General features: G+C 39.9%; 1 protein-coding gene across 1 annotated transcript; it reads left to right on the forward strand.

Annotated features, from left to right (window-relative positions):
• Positions 1 to 70: 70 nt before the first annotated feature.
• On the forward strand, positions 71 to 14,709 carry GK5 (glycerol kinase 5). Its single transcript, XM_042821054.1, has 13 exons — positions 71 to 202; positions 323 to 416; positions 2,633 to 2,708; positions 3,214 to 3,307; positions 4,203 to 4,334; positions 5,692 to 5,767; positions 6,414 to 6,475; positions 6,568 to 6,641; positions 6,977 to 7,037; positions 8,188 to 8,314; positions 8,981 to 9,085; positions 11,508 to 11,593; positions 12,782 to 14,709. Exons 1-13 carry the CDS (start codon positions 71 to 73, stop codon positions 12,830 to 12,832), a joined length of 1,170 nt encoding a protein of 389 aa, XP_042676988.1. The 3' UTR covers positions 12,833 to 14,709.
• Positions 14,710 to 15,049: the final 340 nt, after the last annotated feature.

Consider the following 15,049-nt stretch of genomic DNA (forward strand, 5'->3'; position numbering starts at 1 on the left):
TGCGGCGGGGCTTGACGCCGGTTTTCAGGCGGGCGGTAGCCGGCCGCTCGCACTCGGTGCGTGGCGCGCGATGCCGTGCGGGCAGCCGAGCGGCGGCGCCGCCTCCGCGCTCTACGTAGTGGGGGTGGACGTGGGCAGCACGGCGGTGAAGTGCCACGTCTATGACCGCGCGGCCGCCGTCAGAGGTTCCGGATGCAGGAAGGTGACGCGGGGTGCGCGGGGCCGAGCCGTCCTGGGGCCGGAGGGCTCCGCGCAGGCGGTGCTCCGTCGTGTAACGGCGTCGGGTGGAGCGCCGCGGTGACGCTGTGTGTCGTGTGCGCAGGTGGAGGCGCTGTACCCCCGGCCCGGATGGGTGGAACTGGATCCCGAAGTTCTGTGGAGGCAGTTTGTCGGTGTCGTAAAAGAGGCTGTGCAAGGTAAGGGCTTGCGAGCTCTGCGAGAAAGTGGTGGTTTGTTTGCCAAAACTAGTCGGCTGCTGAGCTGCAGTTAGTGTTTATTTCTAAAATCGCGGTGGAAATTGGCGGCTGAGCGCATGCGTGTGGCGTGCCGTAAGGCCGTCGTGTAGAACAGCACCTCTCTGTCCGCTGTTTCGTTCGGGCCGGGCTGGGGGTGCAGCACAGCAACAGGGTGCCCGGTGGGTGCCGCTCACAGCGCCCTGCTGCTGCCCCGCGCGCCTCTGTACGAGCGGGCCGGGGCTGCTGTGCCCCCTGCTGGACGGCAGCGGGTACTGCGTTCACGTGCCCTCTCACAGGCTGCCCTTTCTCCTTCCCTCCCTCCTCCCCCGTTTTATGGGATGAATCAGGAAACAAAGGTTCTTTAGTTGCTGTTAGAAGGGGAAGCTGCTGCTGTGTTCTCTATCAACAGGCCACTTTTAAGTGCTTGTGCAACGTGAGCGTGAGCCCACGGTGCTGTCAAAGCAGCCGTCCCACCTTCCTGCCGGGGTGCTGAGATCTGCGACAGTTTCCCCCATCAGATCACCACACCTTGTTGTTGTGCCAGTAGAGTTTTGCAAGCATTTGTGCCAGCACCCAGGAGGGTGTGGTGCTGGGGTGGGAGTGACATCTGAGGGCAGAGAGCGGGCACAGGGCGCTTCGTTGCAGGGCTGCTGGTCTGTGTGTGTAGATATGAGCTGAGGTGGCTTGGCGTGCACTAAGGTGGAAGATGCCTCTGGCTGCACTGTCCCGCTCCTCTCTGGCTGAGGTTTGGCCCTTCCTAGAAGCAGCTCACCAGTTGCCCATATGTTCTGTTTTGTTTTTCTCTCCAATGGATATAAGCCCAGTTCACAGGGGAACTGAGAGAACATTGTGACTGACACAAGAAAAGTGTTGGGAGCAGCTCATAGCTCATGGAGGTGGGAAGAGCAAGCTTGCCACACCAACTGGCAGTGAGCTGCAGCAATTCTGGTCTGGTTCTGTCTTCAGCTCAGACCTGCTGCTGCTGGAGAGGGAGAACTGCTGTTTCTAAGCCAGCCACTCCTAGGTCCTCCTCCCTTAAGCTCTTTCCAGCAATGCTTGTGCAAGCAGGTGGAGCCAACAGTCTTGCAGAGGCACTGATCTGATTTTCAGCTGATGGATATGATTGCCCACATCGGCAGAAGTACCACCAGGTCTGTGGGCAGGGGGGAGGACGGGGCGGGAGCGGTGGGCAAGTCAGGTGGGCCCTTTCCCTTTGGAAGCCCTTCTGGAAGCGTCACTCAGAGGCTGATTGCCAGGGTGTAACCACAGCACTCACGGTTTGCTCAAGTAGTTGGGCTGAGGACCCTTGAGAACAGCAGTGCTTTGGCCAGAACGGCCTGATGGTTATGTGCAGTCTTGTACTGTATCATTTTTTCATGTAATTTTTCTTCTCTAAGCATACGTGGAGGTACTGTGGAAGGTGACTAGAGTCACTTTGAAAATGGTTGGGAACAAATTTAAATACTTACATCAATTTATATATTAGAGTAGCTCTTCTGCTGCAGTTATTTGAAAGTAAAGTGCAGCCACAAAATGTGCCTGTACCAAAAGTACATTCTTCTACTTCTGAATTTGAAGTATATTTTGTTGCATTCAGTGATTAAATGATGCACATAAATTTCTCGTTATTATAAAATCTTGAGAATTATAATGTTTAAGATGAGCGACACCGTTACTTAAAGATGGATGTCAAAAATCAGTCTAGCTTTGCTTCTCCATGGCATTTCTTTCCTTTTGGTTATTGGGGTTTTCCTGTTTGTTTTTAAATTTGTAATTATACTTATTCCTTTATGCTTTTGTTCACGTTCATCCATGCGACATTCCCATTTTAACTGGTTTCTTACACGTAGGTGTGACAGTCTTAGTGCCTTGCAGCTCACCTGTCTCTGGGTTTGCTGAAATCAGGCACCAGCCGGCCTTTCAGATGGCACGGAGGGTCAGAGTGCCTCCACTACTGTGAGCAGTGCAGCTCTATTGACTTTGCTATCAGTTGGTGTGGTTCAGAGTTCTCCATCATTTCGCTGGGTAGCCACTCAGGTGCCCAGTCTGTGTAAACCTGTATTCTGTTTATTTCCTCTGCCTTCCAAAGAATTTGAAGTTATATTAGACAAGTAATTTGGGGGGGAAGGGGAGGAGCGTCTTCAATTTATTGCATTTGTTTTCTTTTTATTTTCTAGCTGCTGGACTTCACATGAGGCAAGTCGCTGCTCTTGGCATCTCAACACAAAGATCCACTTTCATCACATGGCACAAGTACGTATATGCTGTGTTAGTTAAAATGAATTCATGTTCGTTGCAGTGATCTGGACAGGAACAGCTTGTAGAAATCCTGAACTCTGTTTGGCAGCCATTGTCAGTCATGCTCTGTTGTGTTGGCATGGTGGCAATTTGCAGCAGCTCAGAATTTTTGCTTTGGTGCTTTGGAAGAAATTAATACATGTTGGTCAGACTTAATGATCTTGAAGGTCTTTTCCAACCTACATGATTCTATGATTTTATGATTCTGTGATTGATTTTTTTTTTTTTTTTTTTTTTTTTTTTTTTTTAATTCTGATGAGAAGCCTTGTGCCCAAACTGTCTGTGTGCCTATGGCCAGTTTCTCACACTCAACAGGAGGAAGTGCCCTTGTGTGAGGAATTGGTCTGCTGTTAAATGCTGTGATTGGAAGTAGTGTATCCTGCTGACTTTTGAGGTGGGGCTGTATGTGTTCTGTATGTTCTGTGATTGGAAGTGAGGATGTTCCAATGCTGCTTTTCAGGAGGACGGGGAAACCTTTTCATAATTTCATAAGCTGGCAAGACTTACGGAGTGCTGAGCTTGTGAATTCCTGGAATAGATCCCTTCTGCTGAAGGTAACACTTTGCTAAGCAGCATATTGCCTGAATGTATTATAACCACTTCATTGCCAGGAAGCAGAAGGACGGTATATGAAATACTGCAGATACCTTGAGAACGTATTCATAGGAAACACTGCAGCCTAAAGCCTTTAACAAGAAAGTAAACAAGATTTGTGTGGAAAATGGTACTGAGAAAAGTAATAAAGTGCACAAAGTTACTTAACTGTGGGAAAATATGTCTGTAAGTCTGTCATGTATTCTGTTACAGTTCAGTCTCTTCATTGTGTAAAAATGTCACATGCTAATGCTGCTGAAGCACAGTTCTTGAATGTAGGTAATTTGTGGTTGGCAGTACTTTGGGAGTAGTGTTTTCTTTTTAATGGGGTCATCTAAAGAGGGTGCCAGAGCTGCTCATGCTCATGCTTCTTTTAAAAGAAATGTTACTCTATGAGGGAAAACTGAACTTACTTTTATGTAAGTGTGCTAGCATAACAAAAACAAGCTAAAAACTGCGTTTTGTCGTGTATTTTGAGTGGAGCTTTAATGATTACATTTTGATTACTCTGTTAAAAGAGAATTGAGCTTGTTTGCTGTAGGAGAACTGTCAAGGGAATAAGTGTGTACTACTGCCAGCCACACTGTGCATTGTGCTCACACAGGGGACGATCTGTAATATGGAGCAGTTGCTCTGTGTGCCATCAGAAGTCAGCAAGACAGACCTGTTTAGTGCAGCTGCTCTTTTCTTTGGTGTTTGTTGTGGGTAGGCTGCCACTGAAACTTTAAGTAAGGATTTTCTGACAGAACTTGAGCACGAGCATTGCTTTTGTCTGGATTGTCATCCCTTAGTACTAATTTATGAGAAACATTTAAAGGAAGAGATTGAAGAAGTAACTGTTTTCTTTTGAAACAGGTAATCCATGTTATTTTTACAGTGCTTCATTTCTTTACTGGAAATGATCGATATTTGGCTCCGAGTTTTCTTACCTTTTCAACACAACAGGCTTCTATGAAGTTGTCGTGGGTTTTTAAAAACATACCTGAGGTAAGCTGGAAGGGGAAAAATAGTAACTTCCTGAATCCATCATCATGGCTACTGGGCATAACCTCTGCATGTGTGTTTTGTTCCTTTCCTCAAAAAAAAAAAAAAAAAAAAAAAAAAGCCACAAAAAAAACACCCCAAAACAGTATTTCACATAGTATAGTTCTGCTCTTAGTTATATTACTTTGTTTGCTTGTGTATTTTCTGTGGCACATTCCCAGCTGGCACTGTCACCTTCCCAGTCTGCACTCTCCCAGTTACAGTTACCTGTGCATTACCATGCTTAACAACCAGGTGGTAATTAATTGCATGTTTTGTTGCAGTTCAAATTGGAAAACGTGTAAAATAAGTTGTGCTGGCTTAATCTAATGGAACAATGACCACAGAGCTATTTCTTACTTAGTTCTTTGCTCTAATCCTTACTCTTTTCCTCATTGTCTTATTGTATTTATAGCTTCATTTTTTTTTATTACTTCTGATAATTTTCAGGTTATTTTTTAAGAAAATTGAGATCATCCGTTTCTGTCTTTCCTGTATAAAGAAATCCTGGTGTGTTTTTTTGAGTTTGTCTGTTATAAGTCTAACTTTGAGAAGGTCTGTGATAATTTTTATGTGCATATTTTGGTTGGGTCTGTTAAAAACGTGAGCTGTGAATTTGGAATTATACAGAATTAAAAGATAGGCAGCTTCTGGGTCTTTGGTGTGAGATGAACGTTCTCCATGGATTTTTCAGGCTCTGATATTTCAAATAAGTGATTACCAAACCAAAAAGCTCAAAAATATCTCTTGATTGCAGAGAATAATGCACTCAGTCATGCTTTCATATGAATTAATTTGTATGTTCTTTTTCTAAGTTCTGTGGCTGTATGCAATGTTGGTCAGTGGACATTAGATGAAACATCACTTTCCTACTTTAAAGGAGGAAAAAATCTCAAAGAAAAGGGCGATCTGACTCTTCAATGACCTCATAAACCAGAAAATGCTTCCTCTGTTTTCATTCTTCATGAGCACAAATTAGAAAAGAGACACAAATTCCTTCTGTTCTTGCACTTTGCAGTATGCTTTGGTCCTCGTTTCCTTTATCCCCCATTCCACTGCACTACGAAGATTAATTGCTGTTCTTTTCTCTGCAGCAGCTGTTAAAATTTGTCCTTATTCTCTGTTAGGATCATGAGGTGTTTTTCTGTAGGATAATACTACTTGCATAGCTGGCTCACATTTCTTTGAAGAAATACTGGGTATTAGAGACTTATTTTCTAAGGATGTTATTAACCACAAAGAAAAATGAAAAACGAGTCAGGAAATATGTTTCCTTTCTTGTATCTAATATGAAAACCTTTTTTTCTGCATCTGTTCCCAGGCTGATGAAGCTGCCAAAAAGAATAACTGCTGCTTTGGAACAGTGGACACATGGTTACTGTACAGACTGACTAAAGGTGAGTGTTATGGGTGTTCTTACATGGTAATAAAACGTACTGGAATCTAAGCAGTGATATTCATGACTGTCACTGAATTTAAATACGTTTTGATCATGTGTGCTTTTTTTTAATTGATGATGTATGTTTAAAAATACTTACCTTTTTTAAAAAAAAAAAGTTTTGAATTAATTTTTGAGCATTGGAAGGGTAATCAGAAAAGGAAGTGATTACTGTGTCTAATCAGCCTTTTAAACATTGAAGTTTTAAAGGCAATTATTAGAACTAACTAGTGTTGACTGAAGAAAAGCATCTGTGGAAAAAAAAGAGCCAAGAATTACAAGAAATGAGGAAGCATGACAAGGTTGTGTCCCAGAACAGTAGCTACGTGAGGACTGGCGGTTCAGCCATTGTGTAGGTGATGATGGAATGCAGTGCAGTCAGTGATAAGCTCTTTTTTGGGCATCTTCATGAGAATAAAATGAAGTAATTGGAATACATGCACTGCAGGGAGCAGCAGGAGTAGTTGGTGTAGTGATGGTGTTCAGTATGACCTTGCCTATAGACATTTATGTTCTGTGGGAGCTGTGGAGACATTTAAGGAAAAAATGTTTCTAATGACTTAAACATTTGGGCATCTGAAACCTTTCTTCTTTTTTCATGCTAGGTTCTGTATTTGCTACAGATTACTCAAATGCCAGTTCTACAGGTGTTTTTGAACCCTTCACGGTAGGTGCTGTTGATGCTGTGTAAACATTGCTGCTATTTGCTGCACTCTGAGAGTGTTTCTGACGTTTTTGCTTTTTTTCCTGTTATTTCAGAGATGTTGGAACCCCACTTTGTGTAATTTACTTTCCATTCCAATGTCTATTTATCCTCCAGTGAAAGACACAAGGTAACTGTGAAGGTTTATTTTTAAGGATATGATATCTATTAAATTAACTGCTTCTATAAAAATACTGTATAAAACCTCCACAGGAGAAGTAATATGGAAATTTACTAAAGTAGTTTAAACTTTGATTGTATGCATAAGTACAGTTTTATTCCTACATCCAGAATTTTATTTTGACCATCAGCAATTCTTAAAGCAGTAGTTTTAATGCTCTCTTTAAAATAAAGAGCTAGCATTACATTTAATTTATGTACAGACACAGGCCTTGTATGTCTGGGTTTTGTTTTAAAAAGAGGTCAATTCAGGGTTGTGATGTTTCTCATAAAACTTGTTTTAAGCTTCAATTTTGGATCAGCTGACTCTGAAATATTTGGGGTTCCTATTCCAATAACGGCATTGGTGAGTGAAGATTTTTTTCACTTCATATTTCTGTGCCTTTATTTATTTATCTAGCTCTGATTTAATATGTGGTTGTTAAGTAAGTATTCCCTATTCCTTCACTGTGTCTTAACTATAGTAGAACGAGTTATTAAATTTTGCTTCAGAAACTAAGCTTACAGCATAGAGGAGATAAGTGGAAAGGGATTTCTAGAGGTTATGGTCCACTGAAGTTAGATGACCAAATGATTAAGTACTGAACATAGAATTTAACTGACCTGGGTTCCATTCTAAGCTGTGATAATCTCTCTTTAGCTTAAAGTCACTTCTTCTAAATAGAGTCTTGCAATGAGATACTAACTTGGCTGTGGTAAGACTATGCGTGTCATAGAATTATTAAGTTTGAGAAAGACCTCTAAGATGATCCAGTCCAACCATCCAATGTAAGGGTGTTTGTTGGTGGATCCACTTGTGGTACATTTTATTTATTTTCCCTAAAAACATGGGGAGAACAATATTTTATTCTCTTAGTAGTTAGAGTTTGGATAGGAAAAACATATTATTGCAGTAATGTAGAAAAATCTGCCTGAACCAAGCTAAATGGAAAGTATGTCATATCCTCTATTATGAATTCCTCCTGCTGTTTCTAGAACTGTAGTCTCAGCTGTAAATTTATGTTTTCACTAAGGCACAAACAGAAGTAAACAAATTTAACAAATCGTCATTGTTGGATAAAGTCATCATGGAATGATTTGGTACAGGAGGGGCAGCAGGTAAAAAGGGAGTTAAGAGCCTCAAAAACTTTGTAATTAGAGAAATTCAAGCCGTCCTACTTTCTGTCTTCTCCCTGAGACTGCAGAAGCCCAATAATTCTTGTAAAAGACTCAAACAGTAGACAGTTTCTATTTTCAAAACATATTTTTCAGCATTGCAAGTTCGTATCTTGGAAGTTGGAACTGAAACATGTTTAATTTGCCTCTAGTGATAAATCTGACTGTTAGAATGGCATGCAAATGCTTGAGAAATTGTACAGAGATGCTCTCTACGCTCAGTTCCCTTCTGAATACTTATTTGTATTCAATACACTGAAATGTTTGCAGCGATATCTTAAAATCCAGCAGCCTTGTATGTTGGTGGCTAACTTCTCAGTGCATTTTTGTTGCTGTGGCAGGTAGCTGACCAGCAGTCAGCAATGTTTGGAGAATGCTGCTTTCAGCCAGGAGATGTTAAACTGACAATGGGTACAGGTGGTTTCTGGAATGTTAATACAGGAGGGAATCTGTGTGCATCACGCAGGGGTAAGCTGTGTTTTACATAATTTCGTTTTATTTAACAGTTTTTAATGATGAAAATGCAAAATTGTTATGCTCAGCCTTCTGTCTTCAGCTGTAGAAAGACAGCTTAAAAACGTTTTCAGGGTAGAGGACTCTGAAAATTTTTAATTAGAAATGGCAGTCTTAGTAGTCCTGAAATACAATTCCTAAGAACAGAAAAACAGAGGAGAAAAAACAAATGGGTTAAGACACCATGTATAATTACTAGTGTACTAGTGTACTAGTGTACTAGTGTGTGTACTAGTACTTCTTGGTAGCAGTGTTGTACAGTAGAGGAATGGAAGTGTAAGGGGTTGGTGCTGTGTTTTCTCACATCAGAATTTTCCTGTGGAACACTGTAAGTTCCAGCCCTTGTACTTTGTACTTCGAAGTGTGTACTTAGCAATCATTAATTTTGTATTAAAATACTAAAACTGGGCTCATCTGTGTTTCTCTGGTGTTGAAAATGTTGTAGTTGTGAACTCTGATGGTCTGCCAAGTTAGTTAGTTTGTCATAAGTGGCTATTTTAATTCTTGGAAGGAAATTTTTTAATAAATGCTGTGTTTTTAGTTGGATTCATTGTCTGTGTTTCCCTGGAAGCACTGTAATTTAATTACATCTTTTATTTTGTTTCATGGAAAATTATTAAGGTCTGTATCCACTGATTGGTTGGAAGATTGGGGAAGAAGTTGTTTACTTAACTGAAGGCTCTATGTCAAACATTGGCACTACCATAAAGTGGGCACAGGATATAAGTAAGTAGTTTTTGATTTTGTAGTAGGATGAAATATATTGCTACTTACTACTCTGCTTTATAGGGTTATAGCTATGATCTTGGGCTTTGTGTTATTATCCATGATTGAAGAAGCTAGCCTACGTGTTTGGGACATCCACGGTATTTGCAGGAGGTTCTCTGGTGAGTGTGTTTACTGCAAATAGTTTAGATTTAGTAGAATTAATCTCTGTTCTCTTAAAATGCCTTAGATTGGCTTGCACACATTTTGCATAATCATTTCCTCTTCAGATTCTGTCTCTGAGGTCATCCTTTATGTGTGTTACTATGTTCCTGAAATGTGCTACTCCTGAGCATAACAAGCTTCCTGGTACCTTTTTATTTGGTTATTCTTAACCTGGTATCCAGACTTAAATAGAATTGGCATAAAGGAGACTTCTGTGGTATTTGTTGTTTTGTGGTATTTGGACTTGAGAAGAAACACAGGAGCTGACTGCCAGTTCAGTCTAGTTAGCATAATTGTAGATGCTGCAACCCACAAATACTTTGTTAATGGTTTTGAGAGATTGCTAGCTGTACATCTCAGAGTTAGCAACAGGCTTGAAAATTACTTGCATGTCTGTTTAATAAAAGCCTAAGAGTATCTTAGCCTTCTGGTAATTGATGTTGAGATTTACCAGTTGTTTATAGGAGAGCTTTCCTCAGTGTTCTAATACACTGTTTACTTGTCTTGCTTAAAAACTTAGTAAGCCTTAGTGGGATGCAAAGAAGGAATTTATGACCCAAATTTTGGATTATCTGAGAAAGGCTTTCCTGAAGTATAACGTACCACCAAATTCCACAATTAAGTTCTCAACCCCTAGTGAATACGTGCATATACATGCAGATCCTTAAGTATTGAGTACTGATTCGTGGTTCTTCATCAGTGCCATTAATCTTTTGAGGAAATTACTCATTTCCACACATAGTTCAGCTACATAGGTAATTTACTACTTCAAATTTCATGCCACTTACCCATCCTTAAAATGGAGATTGTTGGTATATGCAGAGCAAAGAGCATGAAGGGTTTTTAGTCAGCTAGTACTGAAATGGCCATGACCTACAGTTGCTACTATGGGCAGAAGGGGGGGAAGTTCTAGAACCAGATTTAAAAAATAAGATTAAAACACTGTAAAATACTACTGTAAGTATTTCTAGTAAGCAAGACTTTTGTTTTCTGGAAACACAATTGTAGGAGACAATGTTAAGAAACTTTTATCACAAGTAAATAGTAAACAGTAAAACTTTTGCTTTGCTGAAAGAATTGGGTCAAAACAAGGGAAGGTGAGGATGGTGAGGCTCAACATGGCTGAAGGTGATATGTAGTAACAGTAATGTTTTGGAAGTAGAAATTTCTGTTGCAAGACAAGTTGGTTGAATAGTTTTCTTGCGGTGGTATATCTAATAATTCTGAAAAAGTAGTATTTAAAATTGCAAGTTGAAGTGAATCTCACTCAGTTTTTTTCACTCTCTATCCTACCATAGAAGTACTATATGGTTCAGAAATAGCAAGTGCGAGAAGAACAAAAAGATATGATTTAGGCTAATTAGTCTGGGCACAGTAGGATCCAAAACTTTCAAACATTTGTGGAGGTAAAATTGAAAGTTCTGGTAAGTTTCCAAGTGTTTTTTTAAAAGTTGAGTTAGATTAACCTATCTTTGGTAGGAGGACTTACTACTTAAACAAGATAAAACTGTAGGTATCATCTACAGGAGATCTCTGGTCTTTTGATGATGTGTTATGTGGCCACCTAAGAAATGTATATGAGTAAAGAATAAGCTCAAGAGGGGATGTCTGTAATAAGTTTTGAAATATAACCATCCAGTTACAGTTAGAGTAACCTCTGTGAAAGATGTGATAGTAGGGCCTGATATTCTTGTCAGTCTCTTGTTTAAAAACAATAGTAATTATATATATATAAATATACGTACAGAAATTCAGAGCTGTTAAAATATGATGGGTAGCAGGGACTTCCTCTTTAGTCACTTGGTGTTTAGTTTGACAGTAACAGTATCTTTGCAGAGAAAACAGTAAAATGTGTTTCATGTTTTTCAAGGTTCTAGGTTTTTTTTAGCATAGGTGCTGCTGTTAGCCATCTCAACTCCTATTTAGATCTATTTGTCTGGAAAGCTAGTGATCTTTTACAGAACACAATGATTAAAAGGCTGTAGCATGACAGATAGGAGAGGGTCTTTTTTAATTTAGTCTTCATTTGAATTTATGTGACTGGACATGAAATAGAGGAGAAGTATTGATTTTCCCTTAGAACAAATTTAAGAAATATTACAAAGGGACTGGGAAGTATTACAAAAGGAGGTGACCCAACTCTAGCTTTTTGTCTCTTAATAGTATATAAAGAAATCAAAATAAACAATAAAAGCATATGTACTATGCATCTTTACAGATCTTTTCACCAATGTAGATGAAACAGCAAAAATGGCACGGAGTATTGTTGATTCTCAAGGCGTTTGTTTTGTTCCAGGTTTTCAGGTAAAATTATAGTTATTAATATAGTTAAGAATATGTTGTTAATAGCTCAGTTAAAATTACAACTTCTGTCTCATTTCAATGTTCTAATTTACATTTTAACACCATATTTAATCTCTAATATTCATGTTTTTATTTTCTTCTCCTCACCATATCATGTGAGGATGTTTATGGTAAGAATCCTTGAGTAGAGCTTTCCCTTGCAAGAGAAAAAGCCTATGAAGTAGGAAATTACATCCATTGTGCAGATGGTGAGCTGACAGATAAGCTGTGTGACTTGTCCACTGTAGGACAGACAGTGTCCACAGACAGAGAAACTGAACCCATATCTTTCCTGCCTCATACAGAACCTTCATCGAGATAGTACTTCCTGTGCTAAAATAATTCCTTTTATCCTGCCTCTTTTCAATATAGTAGTGTTAATAGTGTTAGTAGTGTTAATAGTTTGTAATCATCAGAATATTTAGACATGTACCTTAAATATAAGTAAGTTTGGAGGTCCTGAGGTTATGAAAAGCAAAGGTAACAATAGACAGACATTTCTTGGTTACACAGATTTTAACCTGTTAGTTTTTTCCAACTAAAGTAGGTTTTGTGCTTTGTTTGATAGTTAGTGAGCACAGTGCATATATTAAGGATTTCCTGACATTTGTTTTGCATTTTAGTCCCCTCCATCTTCCAATAAGTTTCTTTTATTTTCCTCTTTATTTGAGGAGCTCCCTGCAATTACTTGGTCCCTTCTAAATTACAGGCTCTGGATTGTTTCTTCTTGCTTTCCAGTTATAGAATCATAGAATCATAGAATCATAGAATCACCAAGGTTGGAAAAGACCTAAAAGATCACCCAGTCCAACCGTTCACCTATTCCCAATAGCTCCTACAATGCTAATTATGCTAAATACCATATATTCATACTCTTGTCTGCCCTTTCCTGTTTCATGATCGCCTTTGCATTTCTTCATGGAGGTGAGATACTGTTCCTGTGCAGAGGCAGCAAGAAGGGTGATGCTTTGTTGCAGTTCACTGCAGCATATTACGCTGGTTTGGGATTGATAGGAATTGCAGTTAATTACATTAGATGACAAATGGTGATAGCTGGGGAGCTGACACACTGTCTATTCAGCTGCACAACAGTTGCTTCCAGTATGGGCTTGACAATTGGTAGTAATAATTTGTAATTTGTCATCACAGAGTGACAGAGCTGCAAGTCAGAGCTCCAAGACAGACCTTCGTACAGAATGAGCAGGTGTTGCTAATGTAGCTGTTGCTGACCTACAGGCTGCAGAGACTCCCAACCTTTTTTGTCAAGTTCTGCCACTTCCCTGAGCAGCATGAGATATCGTGACTAAAAGCTGTTCCTATGCTGTGGGTTTGCCACCATGAAAGTAGCCATTTTTCTCCACAAAAATTGTTTGTTTTCTAGTCAGTGTTGCTGTTCAGGAGAAACTTCATGGTATAGACTTGTTCTCTAAGTTGTCATCTGGCATATTAACTTTATAAACTTTACAGTGGGTACATTGAAAGGAAAGCCTTCAAAAATCACCAGATTATTTTTTTTCTTCCCTCTTAGAAGACTTTGTAATTCAGTGGTTTGAATCTGTACATCTTGGAATTACGTGGAATGTTTTTGACAGCGTCTCTTTCTGTGTGGGTGTAAAAGCTAGGGTTTTGATTTTTCACTGGCTTACAATACTCAATTTGATCATTCCCAAGGTTAGTGTCTTAGAAATAATTACTTTAACCTACAGCTAGCCCAGAAACCTTCTATCAAACAACTGCCCTAATCATTAGCTTTATTTTTAGCATTGTAAAACTTGGTTAAGCTAAGGTGCTTTCATTTAGCATTTACTGTGAGAAATTATGCTCTGAATAAGCAAGTACTGAGCCATGGCAAATTGCAGTGTTGCAGAAAAGATTTCCAATGCAGACAAATATTAGTCTGAATCTTACATTTGACGCTTTAATTCTGGTAGTATTTAAGTTCTAGAGATGTTGGTTTGTGTTCTTTCACTTGTGCTGTTTTTTTTCCTGCCGTGCTGCCTTGACACTGTCTCCAGGATGAACCTCAGCTACCTTCTTGGTAAACACCAAGAAGCTTCTGTTGTCTTTATTCGTAGTTTGAATATTCCCAGTCCAAATTTAGGAACGATACTTCCAAAAAGAAAATCAGAAGAGGAAGAAGGGAAAAGATGTCTGGATTTCTGTTCATTTTTGACACCTGGTAACTGCTAGTAGCATTCTAGTAGACCAGCAGGGAGAGATTCTGTGTTAGTTTAGAAATGAACTGGGTCAAATGGTGTGAAAAGGGACATGAGCAGAGTTGAATTCACGTGCTTGCTGCTTAGCGTCACTGGCTGGATGCTGACAAAAGGGTCGTATGGTAGTGTTTCTTAGACTTCACAGTGATGGCAGTTAGGAGGGTTTTCATGACGCCTGTATGTTCATTTCCTACACAGAGTAAAATGGTTCTCTACTGACCCACGTGAAGGCAGTAGGAACAAATTCACTTCTTACTGGGTTGTATGCTGTGATGCAGTACACTGAAAGGACGTCACTGTGAAAGTAGACATGAAATTGAGTGAATATGTGCATTAATCATTCTTGTTTTTATTCTGTCAGAAATAGGAGTTTGCTTTGGTTGCTGGTAGCAGCAAAAACAGCTATTCATTGGTCTGTATGAATGTATATGTACAACTATCACTTCGTGGCTCTTTGTTTTGTTTGTTTTTTTTGTTTCGAAATGAGTAGTAATTTAATTGACTGATTCTTTCAAGACACCCATGCACAGAGCTTGAATGCACACTTTTGGGTTTGTTTGCTATGAATATCTGTGAGCAGTGAATCTTCATTATGTTTCTGGGTGGGCACAGATGGTTCCCTTCTTAGAATGGAAAGGGCAGTTATGTATGTGGGAAAAGGAAAGAGTATTTTCTTTTTCTTCAAATGTAAAAGTTTGTTCTACTTAGGAACAAACTGCTTGGTAGTTGCTGATCATGATCTACTATTTAAGTGGTAGTTCAGTATTTTCCATTCTTGTGCTGTTGCATATATAGAATCATAGAATCATAGAATCACCAAGGTTGGAAAAGACCTAAAAGATCACCCAGTCCAACCGTTCACCTATTCCCAATAGTTCCCACTAAACCATGTCCCTCAACACAACATCCAGCCTTTCCTTGAACACCCCCAGGGTCGGTGATTCCACCACCTCCCTGGGCATCCATTCCAGTGCCTGACCACCCTTTCTGAAAAGTAATACTTCCTCATGTCCAGCCTGAATCTCCCCTGCCATAGCTTGAAGCCATTCCCCCTGGTCCTATCGCTAATGACACGAGAGAAGAGGCCGACCCCCAGCTCACTACAACCTCCCTTCAGGAAGTTACAGAGAGCAATGAGGTCTCCCCTGAGCCTCCTCTTCTCCAGGCTGAACATTCCCAGCTCCTTCAGCCTCTCCTCATA

The sequence above is a fragment of the Centrocercus urophasianus genome, unplaced genomic scaffold (assembly GCF_019232065.1).
Source record: "Centrocercus urophasianus isolate 14NV4802_14NV808 unplaced genomic scaffold, USGS_Curo_1.0 seq_19, whole genome shotgun sequence".
Taxonomy (NCBI): Eukaryota; Metazoa; Chordata; class Aves; order Galliformes; family Phasianidae; genus Centrocercus; species Centrocercus urophasianus.

What these genes read in the sequence shown, in the direction of transcription:
- GK5 (XM_042821054.1), top strand. Translation starts at nt 71, where the DNA reads ATGCCGTGCGGGCAGCCGAGCGGCGGCGCCGCCTCCGCGCTCTACGTA. An exon ending in GAGGTTCCGGATGCAGGAAG is followed by an intron (nt 203 to 322) that starts GTGACGCGGGGT and finishes TCGTGTGCGCAG; the next exon opens with GTGGAGGCGCTGTACCCCCG. An exon ending in GTGTTTTTGAACCCTTCACG is followed by an intron (nt 6,476 to 6,567) that starts GTAGGTGCTGTT and finishes CTGTTATTTCAG; the next exon opens with AGATGTTGGAACCCCACTTT.